This window comes from Piliocolobus tephrosceles, chromosome 6, assembly GCF_002776525.5.
Source record: "Piliocolobus tephrosceles isolate RC106 chromosome 6, ASM277652v3, whole genome shotgun sequence".
Lineage (NCBI taxonomy): Eukaryota > Metazoa > Chordata > Mammalia > Primates > Cercopithecidae > Piliocolobus > Piliocolobus tephrosceles.
In genome coordinates, this window is record NC_045439.1 from 41,484,368 (window position 1) to 41,496,739 (window position 12,372).

General features: G+C 43.6%; 1 protein-coding gene across 5 annotated transcripts in view; it reads left to right on the plus strand.

Annotated features, from left to right (window-relative positions):
• The first annotated feature begins 1,669 nt into the window (after nucleotides 1–1,669).
• The window catches only part of MAX (MYC associated factor X), a 28,154-nt gene continuing 17,451 nt past the window's right edge, over nucleotides 1,670–12,372 (plus strand). For 2 of the 5 annotated variants that reach the window (XR_002735685.2, XM_023232480.2), the window contains exons 1-3: nucleotides 1,670–2,061; nucleotides 2,793–2,819; nucleotides 10,552–10,659. Coding sequence is in view for 2 of the 5 variants with exons in the window: in XM_023232480.2 (XP_023088248.2) it covers nucleotides 2,026–2,061; nucleotides 2,793–2,819; nucleotides 10,552–10,659 (171 nt within the window). In the remaining 3 variants the exon portion in view is untranslated. Of the gene's footprint in view, nucleotides 2,062–2,120; nucleotides 2,260–2,792; nucleotides 2,820–10,551; nucleotides 10,660–12,372 lie in introns of those variants that run through there. The other 3 variants (XM_023232498.2, XM_023232489.2, XM_023232509.2) reach the window with 2 other exon arrangements.

Here is a 12,372-nt window from a genome sequence, read left to right on the forward strand (position 1 = left end):
AAAGCATGTAGAAAAGGTAAGTTCACTTGCAAAGATGTGCAGACTTCAGTAGGACTGGATCATGGAATAAGAAATACAACAGATATTAGACCCTGCGTGGTGGCTCACACCTATAATCCCAGCACTTTGAGAGGCCGAGGCCGGTGGATCACGAGGTCAGAAGTTTTGAGACCAGCCTGGCCAATATGGTGAAACCCTGTCTCTACTAAAAAATTAGCCAGGCGCGGTGGCGGGCGCCTGTAATCCCAGCTACTAGGGGGGCCGAGGCAGGAGAATCACTTGAACCCGGGAGGCGGAGGTCGCAGGGAGCCAAGGTCGCGCCCCTGCACTCTAGCCTGGGCGACAAAGCAAGACTCCGTCAGAAGGAAAGAGAGAAAGAGAGAAAGAGAGAAGGAAGGAAGGGGGGGGGGGGGGGGGGGGAGGAGAAAGACAACAGATATTAAAGGAAAAAAATGTAAAGGAAAAATTACCACATTTACATTTGTCTTTTCAGCATGGATGACACTCTCACGTTGAGGAATGCATGTCACAAGAATTGTGTGTGACATATCCCCACATTTCCACATTCAAAAATCAGGGATAATACGGTTTTCATCCGGGAATCAGTAACTCATGGGAAAATCTCAAGATGTCATTCATTTTGGAGACCAGATGTAAAGGAGTAGTATGGGTACTTTGTCTCAAGGTGGAAAGTGTCTTTCTAATGTTTTTTTCCTTCCCATGGGACTTGTTGCACACTCTTAAAATGGCAGGGCAGGCACGTTTGCTTGCACAGCTGTGAGCTGCATGCATAAAAGCAGGCATGGTTTTGGCCTAAGGCAGGGGTGGTTTTGGTCTTATCCGTTATGGCATCCCCTTGTGGCACATGTTAGGTGTTCAATAAATATTGGTGGAATGGATGTGATTACACTTCATGCCACAGTATATAAATATGATTTTGACTGGACAGGGAACTGCACAAGTTTCCCATATTGATCCTTTTTGCGATCTTAATTATGGTACTCTGAGCTGGGATACTGCCTAAACTGCCTGGGCTACAACAAACTCTAAAGGGCTTTTACTTTTACATCCACAGTGGTTGAGGGTTCGCGTTCTGTGAATGCTGGAACCTCACGCGAGTAGCTGAGTAGCGAGGATAGTCACTCCCGGATAAATGAATACAGGATTCTCGCGGCTGGGAGCGGTCGCCCGGCGAGGTCGGTCATCCTGCCTGTGCGGTAACACCACGAAACACCTGCCACTGATACCTCCCCACCAGCTCCCGAGGGTTCGCGCGGGCATCCCAGCCTCATCCCCTGTTCCGCCGCAGCCGGATTCCTTCCCGGGCGGGTTACGCCCCTAGGCGCAAAACAAAACCACTTCGCATCAAGAAGACAAAGTATAACCAGTCACACCAAAAAGAGGCAGCATTATTTAGACAGCCGGCTACTCCCCCAGAGACTCCACCCAGTCCCCTGGGCCCGGCGTTCAGCGCGCAGACGGTGCCCGGCTCCAGGAGCTCCAGCTCCCTCCACGTGTCCTGTCTTCCCAGCAGCCTCCTCTGCCGCCTCTGGAGGAAAATCTCCTGACAACTCGCGGTCTGCGGACTACGACTCCCAGGAGGCGCCGCGCCGCGGCTCTCCCCGCCCCCTTCCCGGGACGCGCAGGCGTCCTGGGCTCCATCTACCATCCTGGCTGGCAACGCCTGGATGCGGTTTCTTACGGGATTTGTAGTTTTTCTGGAGCTATCCGGGCCGTCTGTCAAAGGGACAAGAACTACAAGTCTCGGCTGCCCCAGCGCTGCGGGCCTGGTCACGTGGCGGGGGCCGACCGGGCGTGCGTGCCGCCGTTGATCCGGTGCTGCAGTGAGGAGGTGGTTCTTGCCCGTGTTGTGTGTGTGTGTGTGTGAGTGAGAGAGCGAGTGAGTGAGTGAGTGAGTGTGTGTGTGGGGGGGACTCGGCTTGTTGTTGTCGGTGGCTTCCCCCTCCCCTTCACCCCTTCCCCTCCCCGCCGCCGCTGCAGTGGCCGCTCCCTGGGCTGTAGGAAATGAGCGATAACGATGACATCGAGGTGGAGAGCGACGTGAGTCCTGGGGCTTCTTCCTTCCCGTGCGGGTTGTCAGGCGGGGACAGCGGCCGGGGCTCTCAGCGGGGCGACGGCGGGAGGGGGCCGGGCCGCCGCCGCCTCCTTCCCCTTCCCCTCGGGGCCAGGACTGCCTCCGTCGCGTTCCCGGCTCGTTCCCCTCCGGCTCCTGGCCGGAGCGGCCTCCTGGGACTGGAGGTGGGGGGAAGACACGCGGCTTCTGGGACCCCCACCTTCTCCCGTGGGGGAGGGTGCTGCGGCCTCCCGCTCCCACCTTCCCGGGCTCAGGATCCGGGGGACAAGGATGGGGGGCGCCCGGGATCCCATTGTCCGGATCCAGGGGAAGGGGACGGCGTTCAGGACCTGCCCCTTCGGAACGCTATCCTCTCTTCCCGTGACCCGCGGATCCTGGGGGGCGAGGAAGGGCGGAGAGGGGTTGGGGGTGCCTAGATGCCCGAGCTGGGTCTGCAGGGAGGAGACAGTGCCCGGGACCCCTCTGGCCCGGGTCGGATCCCGGAAGGAGGGGCGGCGCTCGGGACCCCTCTACCCCGCTACCGGATCCCGCCGAGGGTGGAAGGGTGGGGGCAAGGGGTGGGGAGGGAGGAAGGGGTGTCGGGCTGACTCCCCACCCTCCGCTTCCTCTGCCGCCGGCATTTTCTTTCTTATTATTGAATGTTAAGTGTAAAAATAACTTCTATATTTTCTATTTTTTTTTTTCTCTCCTATTCCAGGAAGAGCAACCGAGGTTTCAATCTGCGGTACGTCTCCTACTCTCCATTTCATTTTTATTTCCGTTCAGTTCTATTCCTTTTTGGGGTCAGAGAGAAAAAGAGATCGTACTGTTACTTTTAATATTGTAGTAAATCACTAATGTTAACCACTAAGGTGAAGTGGGGCCTGGTTCTGGAGGGTGGGGGGGTTGCAAATCCTATCATTCTAGATTCTCAGGTGATAAGTTCAGTGAGTAAGAGGAGCTGTATGCAAAGAATTGAATTGTTCTGTAGTTTTCAAATAGGGGATCCAGCTGCCACTATGTAAGTGGAAATGAGAAATGCAGCATTCTGAAGTCAGTGGTAGTATTATTTCAGGGCAAAGTGGTCAGAAGATTTATGTAGGAACAAGTAGGTTTTAAACCATAACTGTATAATTGTGTGAAGCTGAAGCCACATGCATGCGACTTGGTTAATCGCCTTTAACCAAGTCATGTGACTGCTATAGACCCCTAGAATCTAGCACAACGTGGTATTCTAACGCAAAAACTGGAAATGTAGAGGAGCCAAACGTTGCATCATCAGAGTGTCACATAAAGTTATTATGGTCTGATTCTCTGTATTTGAAGAAGAGGTAAAGAAAATTTAAAAATAGCTGAAGAAAAGTGGCGTTGCAGAGACAGCTTTGCTGAAAGGTGATGATGAGACCATATAATGTTATCAATAATTTCTTAGGGCTTTGATATTAATGTTCCCAGTAGATGGTTCTGTGGATTTAGATATGCACTAATTTCATGTCTTTGGAGTCTGAGACAGTAATATGGGTTTTTCATGAATAGATTAGAGGAGAAAAAAAGAAAACATATAGAATAAATCAGAATCAGAAGGGAAGAGAAATAAGTATATCAGAGTTCTAATATTTGAAATTGGGAACTAAGTAGGAAGTGTGTAGAATGGGGTTAAAAAATTTCAATGCCCATGAAGGCCATAAAGAATAAAGAAAGAAGAGGTGAGGACTTGGGTACTGGAGAGCAATGTCTCTTCTAAAAAGTCAGCCACTACTGAATTCCAGTGGTTTGTTATGTAGGAGTGAAGGGTCAGTATTGCCACATCTTCCTATTTTTTATTTTATTTTATTTATTTATTTTTGAGATAGAGTCTCGCTCTGTCACCAGGCTGGAGTGCAGTGGTGCTGTCTCGGCTCACTGCAACCTCCACCTCCTGGGTTCAAGCGATTCTCCTGCCTCAGCCTCCTGAGTAGCTGGGACTTCAGTCGCATGCCCCCACACCCAGCTAATTTTTGTATTTTTAGTAGAGACGGGGTTTCACCATGTTGGCCAGGCTGGTCTCAATCTCTTGACCTCGTGATCTGCCCGCCTCAGCCTCCCAAAGTGCTGGAATTACAGGCGTGAGCCACCACGCCCGGCTGATCTTCCTATTTTTTAAGAAAGATTAGAAATCCAAAGCGTTATGTTATTTTTCTGATTTTTAAAATGATGTGTGGAACAACTGTTTGGGCTTGTTAGAATTTGCAGGATGTCACTTTGATACCTCTTGTATAAGAACTTAATAACCACAGGATAAAGGCAAGCCATCTCAGTTGTACCTGCTCTTCATTAGAGCAAGCAAAGATTATGCAGGTTGTCTAAGCAAATAGGCATTAAGAAAACTTATTTATTGAGAGCTGGTATTTTCTTAAAATCCGGGGATATAGTTGTTCCAGAAATCTTAAAAATTATCCCTGGGTAATAGTCATTAAAGATAATTTGTTTTGTTTTATTTATCCTTGAAGTATTCTCATATACTTATGCATATATTTGAAAATTGAATTCCTTTTTTTCATTTACTTTTATCCTTCATGTTTGGGGCCTAGTCTGTTGAAAACTTTTTTTTTTTTTCCTGCAAGTCTCCAGTTGTAAAATCTGTGCTAGGGCTTGATCAGAGACAGAGGGTAAGGATCGTTAGGCTTCCTTTGCAGAATTATCCTTTGAATTGGAATTATACTGAATCATAGTAAGAGAAAGTTGTTTTTTTTTTTTTTTTTTTTGGTGAAATTTTGGCTCACAGTTCTTGAAAGCTTTCTGCTTTTCAAAATATTCATCCACATGATTGTTGATGTAAATTTGTTTATTAAATTATTACAGTGTTTCTGCTTTCCTGGCATGCTAATCTCACTGTTTTGTCTAGATGTTTTTAGTTTGCTATTAAGGTGCCTAGGGTTTTTCCTTTTGATTTTCGGAGTAGGCAAGGGAAGTTGGTTTGACTCTTTGTTTTTAATTTAACACATCTATTTGTTGAGATTTCTAAGTATTACTCTGCACAATATAATTATAACAGCAAGGAGAGAAAAAGCAGATGTGTTTTAGACAAATTTTATAGTGTATCAAACAACTATCGTGAATGTGTAGGGTAAAAAGGATTCCATTTTTTCCCCTCTGTGAATGCATCTGCTTACTTCTTAATATTTAATATAGATAATAAATATATTTTTTAAAATTTAAGAGGGAGCTATTCTTAAGTTTTGCCTTAAAAAAAAAGGTTTAAAAAAAGATATGGACTATGAACAACCAAATACTTAGGTATTTAGGACTACAGAAGAAGTTGAAAAAGTTATTTGAAAAATGTTCTGTGGATCCTAATATAAAAACATTCATGTGTGTTTTATAATGTATGTAATATAAAAACATTCATGTATGTTTTATAACTACTATAATATCTAGGCCTTACTACATGAGAAATGTAAGATACTGAGAACAGAGTTAGGAAGTTAGGCTAACTAACAGAAAGTGAAACTGATTTGGCAAATATTTTTTTCTATTGCTTCAGTACAAACGGAAAACAGCTTCTCCAATGACCAGTAAGCTTTGTTAAAGGAAGTAACCCCAAAGAGTATTCTTATTACTAAATTCAGTACATCGCAAAATCCCACTGATGTTATCTTATTTTTATTATATTTTGGAGGGAAGAGGTTGCATTTTAAAGATAAATTTCTGGGACAGGTATATTATATTGCAAGGGCTTCCTTTTGCTTTCTTTCTGTTTGGGAAATTTCTTTAGGAAAGAGTGAAAGTATACAAGAAATGTATGGGTTAGTGTGTTGGTCAGGAAATGCAAGTTTTTTTCCAGTGACCATGCTTGATGGCACCTGAGTGAGCTGCAGTTGCAGTATGCCTATGAGGGGTTTGAAAACAGATTTGTGCAATTCTGCTTCTGGGCCTTTCTGGTATGAAATATTTTTAACTTCTCAGAGCTCTTTGCTTCTTTAGGAATATTCAGAAGGGAACAAGCTTGGTAGCATGAGATTGGAATTCACTCAGGAAACTGCTGTCTGTTTTACCTGCAGTCAGTTGCATGACAGAAGTGCTGCACGATGCATGTACTTTTTCTCTGCTTAGAGTGTTGACAGTCATAACAGAAATGCCAGAGTGAGTTCCTAAATGTGCCTGTGTTAGAGTAAAAGTTGTTCTTATGTCTAAAAGAATTTTTCCAAGATGCCAGTAGTGGTGAAATCGTTGGTCAAAGAATTCAGCTTGGTTTTTAATTAAAATTTCTTGACTAAGGCATCCTTCTCTGAAATGGCTATGGTATGAGGCCCTGTTTGAATAACATTCGCCACTTCTTTTAGGCACCAAATGAAAAAAGTTTGAAAACAAATACATACATTAGATAGTGTTGGAAATGTATACCAGGCAATCAGCTACAAGCAGGACAGATATTGGAAAATTGAAATCGATGTCTTTCTTTTAGGGAGCTTGGTGAGTTTATCTCATCCTACCTGCCCATTATTTTATGTTATAATTTTGGGGTTGGTTAAAATGAGTATTTTAAGTTGTTTAGAAATTGAGCTTTATCTTATCTTGTTCTTATCTATCAGAAGTAAAAAATAGATATTTTCGGATGAGATTTTTGGGTCTGTGTATTCTCAAGGGTCCTTAGTCTCTAATAAGAATAGCTTGATGAGAATCATAAGCAACACAAGCTTCCCTCTAAAATACAACCTTCACATTTTGTAAAGGTAGTAAATATTTAGTGGGCAACTAATTGCCTATGTGCTGAGAATTTTCTGTATTAGAATTGAGATGATTCCCCTTATAGGTGGGGTTATCTGTCAGGTAGCCTGCAAGACATGGCATTGTTCTGGAAAACCTTGTGCATCCTGGAATAATGAAGCGTTTATTTCCACATGCTATTTGTCTAGAACTTGGAGAAAATAAGCTTACTGACTGATGTGATGCCTTGAACAAAGATGCAGTCTCTGTGCAGTAAGTTGGAAGGAAATAATTTTAAGAGATTTCCCTCAATTTTCAACAGACCTCCTTAGCCTAGATGACTTCCTGCCAACGTAGCAACTTCTTGGCTAACAAAATAATGTTTGCCTTCAACATCTAACAACACAAGATACACGGGCTTGGTAGTGTCAAAAATGGACAAATTGTAGGTGAAGATTTTTATTCTGGCTACCAGTGTGGAAAGTTGGGTAGAAATATAACTGAAAGGCTGAATAAAAACCTTGGCAGAGATGTCAAAGCTGGAAGTGATTTGGTGCAGGAGTTTCTGTTGAGCATCTGTGGACCACTGCATAGCCCCTTAGTATTTCTGTTAGGGATGCCCTGGAGGAAGGGTTTTCTGGCAGAAATCCAGATGTACAAATTCAGTGTACTAGAAGAGTGGGCAGTGTCCAGCCACTGTTCCCATAGGATGTATAGGGGAGATGTTTGGGAGCCTGCTGTACAGTGCAAGAATACCTCTGTTGTCTCCTAGAATAGGGCCTAATGAACTCCACAAGGGGGCTTTCCGTACCATTCGTTTTCATTATTGAACATCATTCTCAGTACAGGCTCATCTGAGTAGAGTTTTATTTGTTCAAGACAATTATTTGGCCCTGTTTTTTAAAACCAGTTTTGCATTTGTGGGAGGTTATTAGATGCCTTACAGTGGGAGTCTTCACTCAGTTTTTCTTCTTCAACTCTGAAATCTTGGCCCTCAGAAAGGGTTGCCAGCAAGCAAAGACAGTTAACAAGGCAGTGATAAAGCCTGCAAACTGGTCCTCCAATGGGGGTGGGGGTGAGGCACAGGCAGTGTTATCGGGCTGGGTGGATCTGTGGTTTGGAAATATTTCCCACAGAATTCTCAGCCTCGTGTAAAGGTTTTTATGTTTTTCATGTGCTCTTTCAAAACATTAGTGATAGCATTTAATTCAGAGTTGCCTGGAATTAGGCTTGTTGTGTATGTTTTTAACTTGTTCTTTCAAATCAAGCTTGGGGAAGAGAAAAATACATCCTTGCCATTATCTCTGAGAGATTTAAAATTGACTCCAGTAGTAGCTCAGGGATGGACATGGCAGCAGGGATTGGTCTAAGATTCCACTCTTCTGCTAGTTAAATTGGGCCTGGAACCACTACAGAAATTCCATCCACTACTTTGAGAACAACAGTCCCCAGCCCAGGCTTTCTACCAGGCAGTGGACCGCTGCCTTTCCTTGTTGAGCCAACTTCTCAAACTTGGCCGGCTCCCCAGATGAGAAGCCAAGATTTCTGCTCATGATCTACAGCCAAGTTCACTTACGGTCCTCTAACCAAGAGACTTGTCCATTTGAGTCCTTTCAGAGCTCAGTGAATGGGAGGGGGTAGTGCACTGTGGGGATGATTTTGATGTTAGATTATACTTAGCTCCACCCCTTTAGTGCAGGTCCACGTGAAACCAAGTGCAACTGCATTCTAGCCGTTTGAGATTTGCAGGGCTCTCCCAGAAAGAAAACAGATAATTAGAATTTTATTTGTATCAACAGGAGGGATTGTGGGTAATTCTGGTGCACAGCTCTTACCTGGGAGGAGGGCCAAGAATCAGGGTGATTTAGTAGACAGGAGTATCTTGGGCTGCTCTGGAGACCAAAGATGGGCGATTAATTTGCATGTAAATAAACCACCTTAGGTAGTATATAGCAAACGGGAGCTGCAGACACATGCCAAATGTTGTCTCTTGGCCTTTAAGCTCCTTAGGTATAGTCCCAGCCCAACTTATCTTTATGTAGATGATCAGAGGGAACAACAGGAAGTTCAAAAGGACTAGATAAATAGGTTTAATTCTGTTGAGCTATTTCATGCTACTGTTAGAAGGCATCTATAATTTTGCTCTAAAGTTGTATGATACAGAGTACCTGCCTCTAGCCTCAGATTACCTGGTGTTCCAAGCTTGACTGTCCTCAGCTTCTCTGTAATATTTCATATGTCACTATAGTTCGGTAAACATTCATTTTACAGTGAAACCAGACTTAACAAGATTAGGACAACTTTAGAAGTGCTCCAGGCATCTGCCCCCAAAAGAGAGAGATGCTGTGGAGAACCATGGTTGTCATGGGAACCTTATGTCCAGTTCAATAGAGCTGTAGAAGAGGTGCTATGCTTAAGAGACCAGGAAGTACTCAGATGACCACAGGTGCTCCCAGCCTCCTCTTCCTCTGTAATGATTAGGACTTTTAGGATTAAATAACAGGAGAATTTCAAGTCCTTTCATTCTCACAACTCTTGATAGATTTTTGTCTGTACTTCTTCTCTAGTACAAGGATTCATGTGAGGCAGCATTATTCTTGTGCTAAGCCAAGATATTTACTCTTGTTCCATTTTTTGAATTTCTGGCCCCCTGTGTGTGTAGATTTAAGCTACCTGAACTTCCCATATACAAACTTGCTCTCTAGGTTAGCTCAATGCAACCATGTGCATTCAAGGTGAATGTTCAGTGTATAATTTCCATAATTCTCTGTGTAGGTGTGATGAAGCTCTTCTTGCTTTGGGTTTGTGTTCCTTTTGGAGGGGATACCCCTCTGATGGGGGCCTGCTGAAGTGCACTTACCGTGCTCTCCAGCACTGTCTCTTCTGCCTGAAGCCAGAGCATTTTGCGATTCCTGATTTGGTGTTGGCAGTTTTCATCCATCTCCAGCTGACTGTTCTTTGTGATTGCAAGTAGGCTAAGACTTTGACTTGGATATTTAGATACTGCCAAAGTAGCCTGACCTGCCACAGGTGCCTGAGGGAATTTATTCTGAGTATGTGGTGTCAGAAAGTGTGCCCTCTGAGAACTGCCTGTCTGGCACTGCCTGTGTGCGGGAAAGCCCTTGGCAGGATAGCACCTTGGATCTGCTTTTAAAAAACAGGAGCTCAGAATTCAGTCGTCCTCTTATCAGCTCTGTCATAATGATCTCAGATTCATGCATCTAGGTTTTATAGAGGTTTTAGTTTCTATTATATGATTTGAGGAGAAGATCTTAAACTAGTGCCTTTTAGTGGGCTTGGGGCTCACGGTGATGGTTTCACATGAAAGAAGCACCAGTGACTTAACTCTTTTTTCCCCTGGACACCCATCTGGGGAATCTCTTACAGTGGAGGTGATCACATCTTAAGAAGGGGCCACTGGAGCTTTCTCTAGTCACCTCCTAACCACAGACTGGTGGCTCTTCTGTCACATAAGCAAGTTGAGGGGGGGGACCACTGATGTTACAGGAGAGTCACACTTTGTTCCCCTGAATAACTTTTATTTTACTTATGCATGAGCTGGATGCATCGAGCTACTTTGGATGTTCCTGTCGCAAGCCTTGCTCACCCCTTTCTCCCCCTTTAGCAGAGCCTAATTCTGGAGACTCCTAACTGCCCACCTCGAGAAATCCTTCCCAGTCCACTCACCAGGGACAGTGCTGACAGCGTGTACTTCCAGGCTATACCCCACCCACCTTGTACCAAGCAAAAGGAGTGACATTCCTAATGTGTTCTTTCTCCCATTCTTCTAGGCTGACAAACGGGCTCATCATAATGCACTGGAACGAAAACGTAGGGACCACATCAAAGACAGCTTTCACAGTTTGCGGGACTCAGTCCCATCACTCCAAGGAGAGAAGGTGAGTTTCTTGAGAAAGCTGAGTAGCTGGCCACTACTAGCTTTTTAACTTGTTGCGGAGCTTAGGAGAGCACTCACCTATTGGGAAGGAAATGTAGTCAGAGATATTCAGGTAGCATGGTTGCCTTATTTTTTGACTGTTTGGAGGATCACCACACGCCTTACCTACTCCAGTTTATCCTTAACAAAATATGTCAGATATAATGGAGCTATTTGTAAGATATCGGTAGGAGTCATCTTTCTAAATTTGTATTATTTGTAATAAATTCAAGAAATTACAACTATATACTGTAGTGTAAAGGGTGGCCCAGAGTTCATTTGGGATAACAGGAAAGATTCCAGAGGTGGTTAATACCCTAGACCTCCATGAGAATTTCTTTCCTGTGGTTCAAGGTTAATACTTATTGTAAATGAGCACTTGCAGAAATGCATGTAATATATGTTAAAAGCAGCCTGGGCACCATTGATTTTCTAGCCCCAATAATTGTTATTTCCAAGGTGTATAAAGAGCATTTTAAGCTGTGGGACAAAAGACTTGAGTGAAGAGACATGTTCATGTGAAATAGAAAAAAATAACCATTCTTCCCCACTCCCTTCTGGAACCTAGCGTTTTCCCTGGAGGGCTAGGCACCAGCTGTTTCTACATTTTAAAAACAAAATTTGAAGCTTTGAGTAAAAGCCTATGGGTTAGGGTCACTCCCTGGAATTTGGAGAAAACATCTGCACAGCTAGTTCCATCCTTGACAGAGAGTGTAGTTGTCTGCAGCAATTCAGTGGAATAACTGGCAAGCTGGGAAGAGGACCTATGTTTTTGCTTTAGTGATCCAGTGTTTTATAAAGAAGCAACTATTCTGTTAAGAACAATTTTTGCTTTTGAGTGCACTTTGATTTAGTTCTGTGGTGGGGGTCCTGGATTTGTTTGGCTATCCAAGATCAAATTTGGAACCCTTATGCTTTCATTTTTTATATTGTCACTCTGGTAAGTTATATGCTCTATCCTTTATCTAAGGTGTGGCTTTCCATGTTGGTGGAAACATGGAGAAGATGTGACCTTTATAAAGAACAAAACAAGCCATGTGCATACCTGGTATTGCAAAACCAGAATTTGTCATGGGTTAAGCGTACTAAGTGTGGACTTGATTTAATGACCTTAAACCAAAGTACTTACCTGGAATAACAACCTTCCTGAGTACAACACTAAGTACCACAGAAATCTTTATGACTAGAGACAGACTCACCCCTTTAGTCAAAGTAAACACATGCCAAAGATTATCTCTTAGGCTTCATTGACCTGTTGACAATTGGTGCTTATTCCTGTACCATAGTATCCATTAAAATTGCTTTGGTAAACTATATGGACAGGAGCTGCCTTCTCCTAAGTCTCACATCTAACCAGGAGTGGCACTGGGGCAATGTTTCTCGGGGTGAATTGTGGACCACCCACATCAGATTCACTACTGAATCAGCCTTTCTGGAGGGAAGCCTGGGAATCTGTATTTATAACAAGCAGTCAGATGATTCTATAGGCATTCTTAAGTTTGAATACATTGGGAGAGGTGGGTCATAGGATCACAACTATACCTTTTCCTTATCCAGCCTGTTTTACAATGCCATAACATTCTTCCTTAACTCCTTATAATTACATTATTCTAAATCATATTTTCTCCTTCCTTTTTTTTTTTTTTTTTTTTTTTTTTTTTTTTTTTTTTTTTTT